Source organism: Melanostigma gelatinosum, assembly GCF_949748355.1.
Source record: "Melanostigma gelatinosum genome assembly, chromosome: 12".
Classification (NCBI taxonomy): Eukaryota; Metazoa; Chordata; class Actinopteri; order Perciformes; family Zoarcidae; genus Melanostigma; species Melanostigma gelatinosum.
In genome coordinates, this window is record NC_136645.1 from 13,466,226 (window position 1) to 13,482,526 (window position 16,301).

At 41.7% G+C, this 16,301-nt stretch overlaps 1 protein-coding gene across 5 annotated transcripts in view; it reads right to left on the reverse strand.

The window, feature by feature from the left end:
- LOC306785435 (A-type potassium channel modulatory protein KCNIP2) overlaps positions 1-16,301 on the reverse strand; it is a gene marked incomplete at its 5' end in the record, with an annotated part of 75,429 nt that overhangs the window by 3,827 nt on the left and 55,301 nt on the right. For 2 of the 5 annotated variants that reach the window (XM_079279805.1, XM_079279804.1), the window contains 3 exons: positions 217-286; positions 439-559; positions 1,230-1,332. In XM_079279805.1, coding sequence (XP_079135931.1) covers positions 217-286; positions 439-559; positions 1,230-1,332 — 294 coding nt within the window. Of the gene's footprint in view, positions 1-216; positions 287-438; positions 564-1,229; positions 1,333-5,067; positions 5,192-16,301 lie in introns of those variants that run through there. The other 3 variants (XM_079279808.1, XM_079279807.1, XM_079279806.1) reach the window with 2 other exon arrangements.

Below are 16,301 nucleotides of genomic sequence, written 5' to 3' on the forward strand. Positions count from 1 at the left end.
GCCTCCCCTCTTTGCAGTGTATTGAGCAGAGCAGATTTATCATGAGTTCATTATGTTCATTTAATTGTGATGACAAAAAGCTCCATGTGTACAAAATGAATGCTGTTATCCGAATGAAAACGTATACATCTCTGAAGATAGAAAGAATGGTGTAATTAAAGCATTTTGGACACAGTTCGGGCTCTTCCGGTTTAACAGTAGGAGTTGACAACTCACCTCCCTGTGGAAAGAACTGGGAGTAAATGGTCTTAAAGTTCTCCTCATTCACCACACCACAGGGACACTCCTGGGACACAAATGTGAATTGAGAAACCTCATTAGTTACCACCCACCACAAAATACAAATCTCAACTCCCATTATAATGTAACTAGCACCAGACTTTTTATGTTTTATGTTTTACTTTCTGCCTCGTCACTCTCTTCTTCAGCCACACCTACATTTTTGAAGCCCCTGTAGAGGACCTGCAGCTCCTTCTTGGTGAACTTAGTCTGCTCCTGCAGCTTGTCCATGCTTTCTGGGCGATGACACACGGTAGATAACTCAAAGTCATCTTCCACGCTGTCTGTGTGAGGGAGAGACACACTGTTAGCCGGCATTTATCATCACTGCACCCACACCAACCTCCAGGGCAGCCATGACCAGGCCAACACATTCTTTTATGAAGCAATCAAACTGATATTGAGCTCGTCATACAGTGTAACAAAATAACATTCTTTGTTCACAACAATGTTCATCTTTTTATCGTTATTATTTCACTCAATCAACACATGAGTGAATCCTGTTCTCTATATACATAGTTTTGAGGTTGCTAAGTCAAGCGTTGTCCACACATCTTTGTCCAAGCAAAGCAAAACCTGGTCAGTGAAGCATCTATAAAATGACTTCTTGACTTTCAAGTTGAAGAACACTGGAGAGAGGGACACCGAGAAAGTGAGCAGAGGCTTAACGTGAATGAAAACGGTGAAGAAGAGGCATCTTAAAAGCTGTGGAGACACCTCATTCCACCTCATTCCCCCCCCCCCACACACACACACACACACGTACGTACGTTCCATTGCCCAACGTAACAAAACACGTTGAGTGTGTTCCTGTGTGACTGTATGTTGTGTTCACTGAATGTTTCGTGAAGCGGACATGACTGCATCCACACAAGCATCTATATGAATCCTCTGCATTCACTGTAGAGTTGTTGGGAGACAGTAGACATGTATAGAGAGTGTAGGAGCACTTGCTTTCACTGATTGAGGGGACAGCCTCGGGCTTGCAGCATGGCAGCAGCTTGAGGAATCGCTGCTTTATGGTTTGTTTGCTTTGGCTGGTGGAAGGATTACCTGTAATCACCAACCATAGCACAAGGGTTAAACACACACACACACACACACACACACACGCAAGTCTGCAAATTAAATGATGTTTTCACACACACATGCCTGTAAAAAACAATAACACACTCCATGCAACGGACAGACGTAACAACAGACTGATTCATGCCGTTCAGTCAAATTGATAGTTGCCTGCTGACCTGGCTCAGCGATGGGAGACCATGAATACCACTTCAAACGGTAGATATTACACAGCAGCAGCACAGTGTGAGCCCTAGAAACACACAGTTTCACTAATCAGACCGGCTCTCTCGTCGCGATGCCACATTCAGCAAACTGTGTGAAAAACCGGCGGAGACCATCAAACCCAAAACACAAGTCAAACAGCAGTAGTTTTAATTCGCAATCGGCAATTGTGAATCGTAGAAGACAATTTGCCAGACAGATGTATGGCAAAACCAACCAGAGCCCATCTACCACCATGCCAGTTCATCTCAAATCAAACTTCACGATGCCCATCTCGGCAAGTTTGACGGAGTGATCATGAAAATCAGATCGAGGAAGTAAAACACATTCGCACACATGAACCCGTGTACTTACTCTTGCTTAGTTTCCATGGTAACAGTCCCCGCACCCCTTTTAGCAGGACCCAAGCGGTCTGAGGGATGAAGGCCATGATGGGGTGAAAAACAATAGAAGCACAGCACCTCTACTGACTATACGACGTGATGTGGGTGAGATGTGTCACCCTGTTGTCTCTCTGCTTCATGGAGCCTCCTGGCCTGTGGCTCGCCGTCATTTGGAGCCAGAACAGGCCGAGCACATTGCTCGATGGACACCAGAGTAATACATCCAGCCACCGAGCACGGGCCCAGCCCTCAGCTGTCTGAGTGAGTTAGTAGTATATATTGTTTTTTTTATATGGACCCAACAGCTGCCCATGATACAGAAATGAATATCAAATACTTTGACCATCTGTCAAAAAGGACAAAAATGAATCCGAGTAAATCTTAATTAATCTATGAAGTAAACTTAACCTTTAATTATGTCTGATGGCAGAGTAAGCACAATGTATTTCTGAGCAGTGGTGGATGTAGCATTTTAACGTTGTAACTGCTTGAGGTGAAGCTAATTGCTAATCTGGCTCCAGACCAGCGACTAAACGGACCATTGGGTGAGATTCTTTTGTACTATTGTTGCTTTATTTGTTAGTTGCTGCTGCATAACAAAGTATCATATCTGCATCATAATAAAATACATCATATGTTTTGTTTTGTATTTATGTAAATATACAATGTAAGTACCAACTAGAGCTGAAGAAATACATGTAGACGAGTTCAATTTACAATAATACAATCTGCAAGATACAGTGAAGGAAAGTAAGAAGTAGCAAACGGAAACATCAGTAAAGTCAAACCCCAGGACTGTACCTACACACAATACTTTAACAAATGAAACCAGTGGTATATCTAACAGTATCTAACGTTTGGAAAGCATTGTTTGATGATATCTTTAATAGTTGTGAAATACATTTGTAACCTTCACAGATGTGTTACAGATGCAGTTTGTCTCTCGGTGTGGCAGACTAAATTAAATGTGATTGTTCTGAAGGCCTGGACAGAGAAAGGTAAGACAAAGAATAGCTTCATGAATTCTGCTTCCTCTGCTCTGGATGGAACACTGCGCTTGAAATACTTCTATGAAGGACTATGAAAGCTGAATCTACAGGAAAGTGTCAAAGCCTAGATGTGCTTGTTTTAGGACTGAGACACCTTTTCCTCGCTCCCTTTTTCACAGCTCTTTCTCCCTCTCCCGTTTCTTCCTCTGTAGTTTTGTCCTTTGCTGCTGGAATCTTGCTCGTTGGGATGTCTTTGAGTAAATGTGCTCTGGCTGTCTTAGCCAAGTTGGTCTTGGAATAGAGATATTTGATCTCAGAGGGATAAACCTGCAAGTCCCTAGATCCCTAGATCATAAAGCATGCCCCAAAAACATCTTCGGACACATTATCTACTGAACTAAACTCATGTTGTTTTAAAGTGTACTATCAACTTAGAGTTTAAAAAGATGCAGTGCTTAATATGGAAGTTGTTCATACGAGCAGAATGCTGGTTGGAAACTGTCCTTTGTTGAAAACAAGTGTATAGGTTGCTGCGCTCATTACACCATTGACGCAACGTGATCAATTTGTTTCCCAGCCTTTGAAGTTAAAATAGTTTTTTGAGTAGCACAGACAATGACGCCAGAAATTCTTTCATTTTGGCCTGAGTAGGCGAGAAAAAACACAATAAAAAACGATCGTGTATTCCTCATCAGGGAGGAAAGATTAAAAATGTCTGTTCCTCAGCATTAAGACATTCTTACCCAGCGTGACCTGTAGTGATTGTGCAATTAGGGTTCAATAGTTTCCCCCAGGGGGACCATCACACCATCACAACTCTTCAGCAAATAAGAACAACAGCTCTATTTTTAACTTGATGGCAACACATTTTTGGCAATATCCAGTAACTTTTGAAGAAGCTCCGTGTCTCGTGAACTCAAGAGATCTGAGGATTTTCTCAAGGCACAGAGAAACTGTCAACTAAAGTGAAGGCGGCAAACATACTACAGTGAAACAGTATCCTGCAGATCCAACATTGAACCTTTCAGCTATCTCTAGGCCCCTCTGATGATGAGAGATGTGGAGCTGCAATTTTAAAAATGGTGCAGTTTTCACAAATATTGGGATAAAATTTGAACTGATGGACAATCTGCAGTTTCGAATGAGGCCTAGAACCTTTCCCTAGTGCCATTCATTTCCTCCCACTTTTACTGCCCATCTTCACCGTGAACGGCACTCCATTTATTAAGTATTGCACTTCCATAAATTTGGGGACTCACAAGAGGCAAAAAAAAAAAGAAACAAATGAAAAATATGGCTTATATGGTCCAGCATATGGCTCAAGCTCCAAAAACATTGGATCATACAACTTCCAGAAAGCATTTTTTTTGTTAGCATCTCACTGGAAAGATCTTCCAATATTCCATGCCTAGTTTGATCCTGATGATATCTTCAGACTTAAAAAGTTCCCTCCAGAGACACAGAAGTCATTATACTGTAGAACTCTTCATGACGGGCAACATCGCCGAAAAAAACTAAAATTGTATAAAATCGGTGGAGCAAAAAAACGAAATAAAAAAATTGAAATAAACATTTTAGAAAGCACATCCTCGTCACAGTAAAAGGAGCAAGTCAAGTTCATGTTTGATCAAATAATCGACGGACAGAAACCTTTAGTTGTAAGAAGTAATGTATTGAATGAAACATTTCAGAGATGTTGTTTTCCAAGTATGTGTGGGCCGACATTAAGGTGTGTTCTGGACATGAATTGTTCATTGAAATGTATTTTATTTTTTTAAGTTTCGAATTTCTTTTGTGTCATAAATGAAGCATGATAATCAGTTGTACCATTCTGCACTTATATGCGAGTTAGAGAGGTGTATACCATATGTACTCGAGTATTTCAGTCTCAGACAAAGCCCACACACACACACACACACACACACAAACACTGGGGGGCATAAATAGGTATGACAAACATGACAGGTATTTCGTGAAGAAATTAGGCCACACGACTCAGTTATGTTTAATCCTAACAAACACACACGTAGACACTCCCCTTTACAGCTGAGTGTTTTTCCTCCTAATGTCCCCTCACCAAATTCATCATTTTGATTTCTCTCTCGCTCGCTTACCGTTTCCCTTACCTGGCGTGGAAATGTCGATAAGCCCCAGAAAGTGCATCAGTTTGAGGGAGCTGCAGACCACCAGGAGGATGCCCACCGTCTGCAGCCCCTCCACCTCCCACTTTTCTTTTAGGAACAGATACATCCTTTCCCCCTTCCTCTCCCTCCGTGACTGTCAACCAAAATCTTCCTCTTGCCCCGGGGCAACCACTCCCCCCCCCCCCCCCCCTCAGCTTCAACGAGGAATGCACTGTCTTTGTCTCTTCGGTATCTCCTCTCAGTCTCCCTCTATATGCCGGTATTCCTCCATCCTAACTCTGCATGGCTCCCCGCCCGCTTTCTTCTCCCAAGGTAGATTGTTATTCTCTTCGCACCTTCATCGAGAACGGTAAGTGCGTGGCAGCAGGACTGTCGACATGCTGCTCCACCCCCGCCACCTCCAAGGCTGTCAAAGGTTGTTTAAGTTCCAGGTGAAGTTCGGACAATTCACTCCGTGTCCTGGCAGTTTGGCAGTAATTGTTTTGCGACTCTCTCTCTCTCTCTCTGCTTTTCCAGCAAATGACTCTCAAACGCTCTCTACTCGCTGCCTGTCCTCCCTCTCCCTCTCGTACCTCCGTCACTCTCCTCCTGCTGTGTCCCTCCCCATGTTTAATTGGGTCAGTGTGATGGGACTGAGTGAAGGGGAGGGCAGAGGAGGGAGAGGAGAATATGAAGGAGGGAAAAGGATGGAGGAGTACTATACTTGTAGGTTACGAGGGGAAACAGAGAGGGGGTGCATGAGAAGAATTAATCCGGAGAGGAGATACGAAGAGAGACGGGGAAAGGAGGGGCAAGGTGGAACGGAGGAAACGACAGCAACCAGGGGTAGAGCAAGGACCGAATCAAAAATCAAAAGAATCACAAAGAGCTACCAAGTGGAAAATGCAGGATAACATTGGGGGAAGAAGCAGAGAAAGACTAACAGGAGGGAGGAGGGAGACTATGATGACAGAGAGACGAAGCATCTGACCCAGCGGCTACTGTGGACAAACTCACAGATGTGTCAATCTCCCCTGAGTGTCGTCAACACACATGCGCACACTGTCTGGAGTTGAAATCTGGCTATAACATGTATTGCATATGCAACCCAGTACAGTGGGGAATAGTTCAGTCGGGATGGGATATATATTGATGTCACATCTGGCACACTAACATTATACCACTGGCAGACAGCATCTCTGAAGAACTGGGGCAGAAAAAAAGATTTAAAAGATTTAAAAGAATGTAATCATGATGATGCATTCTTACCAAATGGATTTAACATACCTGACGGGGGCATGTGTGATTGATAAAAGGTGAAAAGGCCCGAATCAGTCATGAATGAATCAGGAAACAAAGTCGTACAGTACATGTACAGTAAATAAGATGCGATATAGCCTTTAAAGCCCACTGGAACATAATGTTGAGGTGGGATTAGATGAAGGAAATGAGTTTGGATGCACTGATGTGAAACGGCGGTTGGAGCTGAATCCCTACCTCATTACTGTGTATTGATCTGATGTGAACGTCCCCCATTAAATACAGTGTCTTTGTCAATTTCATTATAAATAAATCTGTGTTTCCATTGTCAGTGGGCTGGTGAAATGACAACACTATAGTTGAGATTTGGTTAGGTTTAAGCACAAACATGACTTCGGAAGGGAAAGAGCATGGCATGTGTTCAAAGACTATTTGGTTATGGCTAGGTTAGGCTCGTGGTCATGCTTAAAATAAACCAATGTTGACTGAGGAAATGGAAAGAAAACAATGGTCTGGTGAGTTGCAGTCTGCTGTTTTGATCTCCTCTGTCCGCGGACCTTGTGGCTATAAATCATCATAAAACGTCCTCCTTTTCTCCCAACGAACAGGTGTGTAAATGACCACAGGTGCTAAGGGACTTCACTCAAACAGAAACATGTGTTGTTTGGGGGCATTTGCTAAAATGACTGATGCTTTTGTCCTTTTTGTCAGAACAGTCTCTGGAAGTGGTGTCGGGAGACGACCAGTTCAATTAGTGCATGCCGAGAGAAGAAATGGCTCGACTTCAACAACAGGGGAAAGTGATACCCTTTGGATTCAAAGTGCTCCATCACTTTCATCCTCCACTTCATGTTCAATAACACCCCGTTGTCAACACTGGAAGTGAATGTTCCACAGGAAACTGAGCGGAGACGGGGGAATATTTAGTCCGTATATGTATGTACGTGCATGCATGTGTCGGTCTGCGCCTGCGAGTAGGTTGGCTCAGCGCCAAAGAAACCAGGAGATGGAGGTGTACGGAGAGCTTGATCTATCTGCCGTCACATGTGATGAATGATTCGGAGTCAGAATGAGACCCAGAGCAACGGCATTGCTGCCGAGCCTCGAGGAGCCTTGTGAGACTGAAGAACACCACACTCAATCAGAGGCAGACTCTGCTCTTTGGTGAACAGAATGACAAACAAGCAATGGTTTTGAGTTCAGGTCCAAAGTCGGAACTCATGAACCCTCAAAGAGTGCAACCATCAATCACTGTCATTTAATGAGAGAGAGTCAACTGTGGCAGTTGAGTGCTTCAAGTAGAATAAGAAAGATCTTAAGGCGTCTCATGGCAATGAAGGATCACACATGATCACAAGAGGCTCTTTATGATCACATGAATTGAGATGACTAAAGAGAACATAATTGAGAAAAGCGGTCATGAAATGGGATTTACTGGTCATATCTACATAAAGCATTGTACTACAATACATTTGCATGCCTTTACGGGCACGGTGAATTAAATAGGCGACATTAATTCCTCAATACAGTGACATATTCAGGCCAGTGAATTCTTAAACAAAGTCTGCAGTCGGAGAGTCAAATAAAGGATGAAAGTGTGAGAGATTAAGGCTGGTCGCGCCTATCTGCCATTGTCGCTTACATAAAGCATTAGGATGTCTGTCATATACCGAGACAGAAATGTAAGATCAATATATTGCAAGTAAACATAAAAAGACTTTAACTTTAACTCAGACATGACAGCTCTGTGATTCCAGGAATATTGTAAGGCACTGACCTCTGAACTCGTTACTGTTGTTACTGTTGTTTCTATTAATGGAAACATAAATTCTAGTTGACTTCACTGCTGCGGGTGCTTTGAGCTAAAGCTAATATCCGCATGCCAATGTGCTCACAATGACAATGCTAATATGGTTATTTGTTGACCATTTTCACCCGATAGCGAGTTACCATGTTAACGTTGGCCAATTACCCTCAACACAAAGTGCAGGCGAGGCTGATGGGAATGGCAACAGTCACAAATGTTGACCTTATGGTAGCACGACATGAAAAGTTAAAGTGCCACGAAAGTGTTTACAATTCATCCTGAGGGGAACACGAAATTTCATCCTGAGACATTTCACTCAAAATCACACATGTCACACATGGTGGCGTCAGAGTAGAAGTCAGGGGTCTATCAGTCATCGGGATACGTTCTCTGAGGGTCATGAATATCTACGTTTCATGGCAATCCGTCCAGCAGCTAACGACTTGCAGACAAACTGGCAGATCGTCATTGCCAACCCTAGAGCATGACTAAAAATCAACCAAATTCAGCGTCTCCACACCTTTGAATTACTACGCTAATCACTTCAATGGCAATCAGATATGAGCTCTGTGGAGTAGCTGTGTCCAATCGAGCGAAAGTGTTGCCCCATATGCTTTGAAAGTCAGTGTTGTGTGTGATATAATTAGAGACCAGTGATGGGCGGACTAAACAGCTTTCAGAAAGGTTCCTCAGGCATTTATTGTTTCCGCTTGACCCCCACTCATCACATCTAAACATCTGATTAGGGCAGTGAGGTTCCTCCAGGGTGGAAAATCATACAGGAGTTTAGGAGCTTCTTTTTGATATACCTGTTTGGAGGTGCACTTGTCTGAATGCTAATCTATGGCAGATGCTGACAACCTCACACACACTGAGATTGTGATAAAAAGCTAGGTTAATTAGTGAGTTGATTAGTCGCTGTGTGGCATATTTTGCCTGAAGCCAGACACAGAGTAATTGAAATACCTCCATATTTAGATGTCTACCTTGGCAATTATTACTCTCAAAACTGATTAAAATGTCTGAGAGTAAGAGGGTGGGTGTGTGTGTGTGTGTGCGTGTGTGTGTGTGTGTGTGTGTGTGAATGCGTGCAGGAGGAGGAGACACAGAGGAGGTCATTGACAAATGGTGCTCAAAATGCAGTGTGTTTCCAATTAGATAAGTGAAAGAAGAGAGCCATTTGCATAGATCGTTAGCTTTTTAGGATATTTTTAATACCGCGATGTGGGACAAAACCAGATTCATTGTTCTAAGACCAAGCTCTTTCAGCGCAAACTACAGAAAGCTGCTGATGAACAGTTTTCTTTTGAAACAGTCACAATCAGGTGAGACGGGTGAGAGGTTTTCTCATTTGAGGACACAAGACGTAACGTTACACGAACAACATCAATTAGATAAATGGTAACTTTTAGACATCTGGTTTTCAGGAATATGCTGTCATTGTTCTATGTGTCTTGTTTGGATACAAGTTAATGTGACAGGTGATGGAGAGAAAACAAATGTGTGAAGCATTGCTATTTAATCAAGGATTTAAAACAATTTGACCACAGATAAACGTTTTTGTAGATTTTTGCTGTCGAAGAAAAGCCAAGCATAACGATCCTAATGACATTCCAGCAAAAAAAAAAATATTGCGTAATTATTCTTTTGGTAAAAATGTAAAATAATTTCAGTTATAAATTATTAAACATGATCTTTTTTCTTTTTATCTCAGCAATTGGATTCGATTCATTTATAAAAGTGCAAGTGGTTTTCAATATTTAGCGTGACACAACACTTTTTATTTCATTTGCCAAATAAACACTGAGGCTGCAACGCAAGGCCTGAAAACCTCTGACCTTCCCACACACACACATCGCAGCAGTTCACTTTTACACCTGAAGAGGGCAGTGCAAGGCAAGACACTCTGTTTGCAACCCTATATTCAGCCTGCTGCTCCCCTCCAGCAACTCTCTCGCTCTCTCTTTGTTATTGTCCTTCATTTAAATTCTGCTCCAGAGACCAGACTAACAGTGTGAGGGTAATGACTGATCACAAGCCATTAACAATTTCCAACACACTCACGAACACATCCACACAATACTGAAAGGTACACTAACACTCATGTTTGCTGTTATGACACTGCGTCAGATCAAAACTACCGGACCGGACAGCATTACAGCCGTTATACTTTGAAGCTTATTTTCTGGCACTCAGCTGCATTCATGCTTCTTTTTTTTTTGCATCGCTCACAACAATGCGCAAAACTTATTTCCATCAAATCATAAACACTCTGCTCTGCTCTTTCCCGCCAGGAGACAGATCAGGTAAACATCCTGAACGGGTCGATACAACAGAAAAAACAACAACTTTGTAGCAGCTAAAAGGGTTGAATCTCGGGCTCTCTGAAGGTTCGGTTTCAGCTGTTGAAAGATTTTTGTTTCCGAAAAGACCACTAAAGCAAAATCTTCAAGGGAAATGACTGTCACACAACAGAGCAAACTAACCCCATTTTCAGCCAAACAAGACATTGTTGTGTTGGAACAAGAAAGCAGTGGACTAAGAGTGACTAAGGGCTGCTGGCAGCAGCCAACGGGAAAGTTATCCAACAAGTTTATTGGGATCCAGTCATGAATGAAGGTGAAATTGGCAGTTAAATCAATTGCAGACTGATAGCAGTCTGTGCCCTTCCCAGGTTGTTGTAAAAACAGGGTAAATAATAGCCACTGTCTGCCCGACATGAATGTTTTATCCTGGTGAATCCTGCTGCAAGGCGTATGCAGCCTTGTTAGCACACAGTATGTGTGTGAGATAGTGAGCCAGTCCAGGAATCAGACTCTCTCCAGTTCCCAGTGACTGGAGAGAGTGAGTGAGTGGGAACTTTAGTATGAGGGGAAGTGGGGAAGTTCAGTTCTTATTTCAAATGAATGGCAAGATTCATTTAAAAAACCTTTCTAACTTACAAACTCGTCATAAAAGTGCAATGGTTTGCTTGTGAACTGACGATTAAAAACTTGAGAGCATCTTTATTATAGTGCCTTCGTATGAACAGCAGAGTTCAATGTAGGAATGAACAGTGGATAAACAATACAGCGACCAGGATCTCCATGAGCGAATGCAAAACAAGGATACACTCAACACCCAACCTCACAAGTGCAAACAAACACTGCATTTAAAGCGAAAGGGGAAAATAGACATGATGGACAAGACCAGCTGTTACATATGAGGAAAGTTGTTGTTCTTGGCAGCAATATTCAGGTCAATTATTGTCAAAGTTCTATTAAAAGTGCCTCTTACAGGATACGTTCCTTAAGGCTGGGATGTAAACGTACATGCAAATAACTTTTTACATTTTTCTTGACTGAATCAATAGTTCTCAAATGTGACGAGCTTTGACTTCATGAAGATTTTCTCTTAAAAGCACTACTTGTATTACGTCTACAGCATATAACTCCAATAGTGTCTGAATATGTTTTCCTTGTGCTTTAGATTGTGTGCGTGTTAGTTTGATTGTTTGTTTTTTCTTTATGTCCACTTGAATTCTATTAGTACCTGTTGAACAAACTCTGGTTTACATTTACGTGTGTGTGTAAAATGTAAAGAGCAATATGTATATGCATTATTGGAAATCCCTAATTGCTTAATAAACAGATAATTGAGAAAGATGTTGATTATCTTTTTAAAGCTGCTAATCTGTTATGATAGGAAAAGCCTTTTCAGTGCGAGTTTCATATATTTTTATAATGCCCATATTCGCCTACTGCTTTATTTTGTATTACTTGTAAATGGGTTTAAACCATCATATTGTACTATTTTAACCTTGTGTGGAATGGGTTATAATATGGGAATATTGCTGCTTTGATCCCACTAAAGCTCTGGCGGAATATTTCACGTAATATAACTTTTGCCTGCAAATTGCTGGAGCATCTCACACAGAAAATCAAGTGCGATATTACAAACTGCCGGGACATTTACATGTTATGCTGCATACGGGAAAAGGTTTAAGCTGCGTTGAAGCTAATCTTCCAAGGGACATTTTCAAGGACAAGTCTGTGCGTGTGTGTTTGTGTGTGAATAGTTAGTTTATTCTCAATGTTATCATCTTTCTTCAGTGTTTTAAGAAGAATAGCAGCGGAACATCAATAACTTCTGTTCTTTTATCCACAGAGCACTTGCCATACAAATACAGTCTCTCATTCACTCACATACACGACTGTGAGAGAAAGAGAGACAGAGAGAAAGAAAGAAAGAGAGAGACATGCAGACAGAGGGGTGGGGGATGGTGGATGGAGGATAGGGAGAGTTGTGTATTAAATATCCCGTCTCATCCTCTTGCATCACAGGCTCTTCATCTTCTAGCTGGCTAGAAGATGAAGAGCCTCAGACAAGGACAACAAGGACAGTCTCCTCCACACTCACTGCAGTTATATTACTGTTTACAGGCACGTAGATGCTGCAGCTTCTGTCAGTGGTTGAGACAACAAGTTTGTGGCAAACTTTATAAACTTTCCCCAACAGAGTAGGTTAATGATTCCCTGGCTGGTTCTTGAAAACAATATTGGTTTTGTACAAATCATAAACTTCAGATTACATTTTTGTTGGTTTGTTTTGAGGGTAAGGCACTATTACAGGTGACTGACAGAGAATATCATGAGCATTTTTGGGGGCATTTTCACCTTTACTTTGTAGAGAACAGTGTAGAAGTGTGTGTGTGTGTGTGTGTGTGTGTGTGTGTGTGTGTGTGTGAGTGTGTGGAGGGGGGGGATAACATGCAACAAAGGAGCAAAGGCTGGAATCGACCATCGATGTTGAGGTTTTATAGCATATGCTGTAATCATTCAGCTACCAGGCGCAACAGAAGATCATCAGATATAATGTCCTCAGACCCCTAGACTGAACTAGCTGCAACACACACACACACACACACCATTCTCTATCAGTCTACCTGTCTATTAAAGGGCAATTACAATGAGGGTAGATGGACATGCCTCTGTGAATGTGTGCGTGCTTGGACACAAATGGGTCCCCAGCTGACCGCTAAGCAATCTACCTCACTTATCTCTCTCTCTCTCACACACACACACTCTCTCACTCACACACACACACACACACACACACACACACACACACACACACACACACACACACACACACACACACACAGTGCTGATCATAGCCAAATAACCTCTTAAGAAGTAAAAATGATTTACCGAGCCTTTTGTACACAGCAAAAGGATGGAGGATGTTGTATGATGGAGCTAAATCTATGGTGTTCATCAAAGGTACACACACAGACACACACAGACACACAGCTCAGACCATTCACATATGCGACAGACACCAGAAAACTAAATGCAATATATATTTTGTAGGGGTGTAACGGTTCACAAAATTCACGGTTGGGTACGATACAGTGGAGCCACGGTTCGGTACGTTTCGGTACAGTAGAAAACTATAAATGTCAGAGAAATGTACTTGATTTTAAAATGTATTTATTCATTACAACTAACATCATGAAGTTATTCTTTGACTTTGAACAATGATGGAACTATACCTGAGTGAACGTGGCTCTTCATCTCCCATTCAGTGGTCAGGTGACGTGCGTTACAGTCAGGTGATGTGCGTTACAGTCAGGTGATGTGCGTTACAGTCAGGTGATGTGCGTTACAGTCAGGTGATGTGCGTTACAGTCAGGTGACGCGCGTTACAGTCAGGTGACGCGCGTTACAGTCAGGTGATGTGCGTTACAGTCAGGTAGCTTTGTGTAACCCTCGACGTTCAAAGTTGTTCTTTGGTGGTGGGCGTGTCAGAGAGCACGCTGTCCGTTACGTCATGTGGGTTGCCAGTTTGAGAACAGTGGCTCCACCGAAAACATAATATTTCCCACAATTTAAGCTTCTACATTTTCCAAATGCACTAGTATTATTATACGATTACTGTCATTATATTATACTAGTATTATAACTTTTAATTTCTTTCAACTTGTCTTGTTCTGTGTTTTTCTGTCTAACTATGTGTTCTTGTGTTGCTGCCTGTCTTGGCCAGGTCTCCCTTGCAAAAGAGATTTTTAATCTCAATGGGACAACCTGGTTAAATAAAGGTTTAAAAAAAGAAAAGAAAAGATTTTTTTTATTCAAACGTATTGTTCGGTTCGTCATGCGTACCGAACCGTGAGCCTCGTACCGAACGGTTCAATACGAATACGCGTATTGCTACACCCCTAATATTTTGTATTCAAGATACCTCATTGTCTCAGCACAGCATTCACAAACTCATTTTGAGCCGTTGAGCAAAAGTCTGATCAGAATGCTCATACACTGCTGATGTTTGGCAGGCATAATGTTGAGCATGTTCACCCTCTCGGTTTACTGTGTTAGCTTGCTCATATTTGCAAACCACATTTTATCAGAGTCGCCAAATATATGAGCAGAATTTCTTCGATAGTCTTGTATTCAACATTTATATCTGCTGTACACATTTGAGCCACATGGAGAAGCTTGAACGTTCGTATTGTTCTAATATCTGTCACCTACTTATGACATTGAATCTAATATGAAAGGCTGGCATACATTCTGTTTGTTTAACCGATGAGATAGCCTGTTAACTCCGCCTAAATATATTTATTTGGTCTCATTTATAACGTATTTAACAGGTGTAAATGTCTTTAATAAGACATGCATGAAACAAAGTTGTGATTTATCGTATATTAAACGCATATCTCTTCAAAATTGCTGGTTTACCTTTTCGAGATGATATAAGAGTGCAGTGACATTTACGCACAAAATTTGCTCTTCACACGATTTATAGATAAGGCCTATTGTGATTTGGGTGGCGATGGTTTTTCATCATTAAAAAGTGGCTCCTTAGAAAAAAACATATGCTTACAAGTGGAGTAATGACTGCAATGTCAGACCAAACAGCTGCACAGAAGAGGTGAGTCCAGGTACATTTCTATTTTTTATGTATTTATCTAATCTGTACAATAAAGAAGATGATCGAATTTAAACTGACACGTGAAAAGTTCAAATAGCATTTATACAGAATCTGTATGTTTAATATTCTGTATAAATCAATGCCCTCTTGTCACATCATGGAGTCCAGATCCTTGGAGTTCTCCTTCGGTCCTCCACAGGAATCAAACCCAAATAATCGAACGTGAATCAAACAGTATCGGAGCAAGGTAAGACACTGCTCTAAATAGTTGAGGCTTAGATTCTGCAGGCTGTTTTGGCACATGGCTCATATATCCCGCTGCGATGGTATGAGTTGATATGAAGACAAGGAGAAACATTCAAATATGAAAGGCCTTTGAGAAGTGACGAAGCAGCATGGAACAGGTCCCTGACATTCAGCAGTTTATTCTAAAAATCAAAGGCCGTGGTGCATATGGCCGGATGCCATGCCTTTCATGCTAGATAGTGACCACAGCTCACTGCAGCACACACAGTTAGGCAGGTCGTTCCTAATTAGACACATATATCCACTGAGAGACAGCGTGATCTAAAACGGGTGGGAGGAAATAAAATGCTCAGGCAAAGATATATTTTGCAGCTGGAGAAAGTTGAAGGCAACACATTCTATCCAGTGAATGTTTTCAGGACAAGAAAAATGTGAAGGAAGTCGCTGTGTTGTTAGAAAAGGTACGCTGCCCAGAACATCCCATTGTACAACTCTCCAATTTCCACCTCATAAACCTCTATGGAAAACACTCTGGCCATTAGCCATTGGCTTTAAATCCATCAGAGCCCCTGTACACTTCCAGACCAGAGTGCACCTCACACATACTCGATGCATCGTCACACACATCCAGCTCTTTCTCTTTTCCTCTTTCACTTTCTCTAGAGAACACAAAAGTACATGCATGCTGTGTGTGTGTGTGTATGTTTAATCAGCATAAGGTCACCTACACAGCTCATTAAAGTAATGGGAGTCTCACAGTCTCTGTATTTTACTTGTCTCGCTCTGTCTCACCAGAAAATGACTCAGTAGGAGTCTGGCAAGAGGGAGAAAAGGCATTTCAACCACGATTAATATTTGATTCTAGTTTTCTTTTTTTTCCTTCCAAAACTGCACTGAAACAAAGACGCTTATTTCGACATTGCAAACTTTTCCATTTTTGTGTTATTCTTGTTGTTGTCTTGTCATACAACCAGTAACTACAACTTGCTGTCAAGTCAACTCACATCAGCAG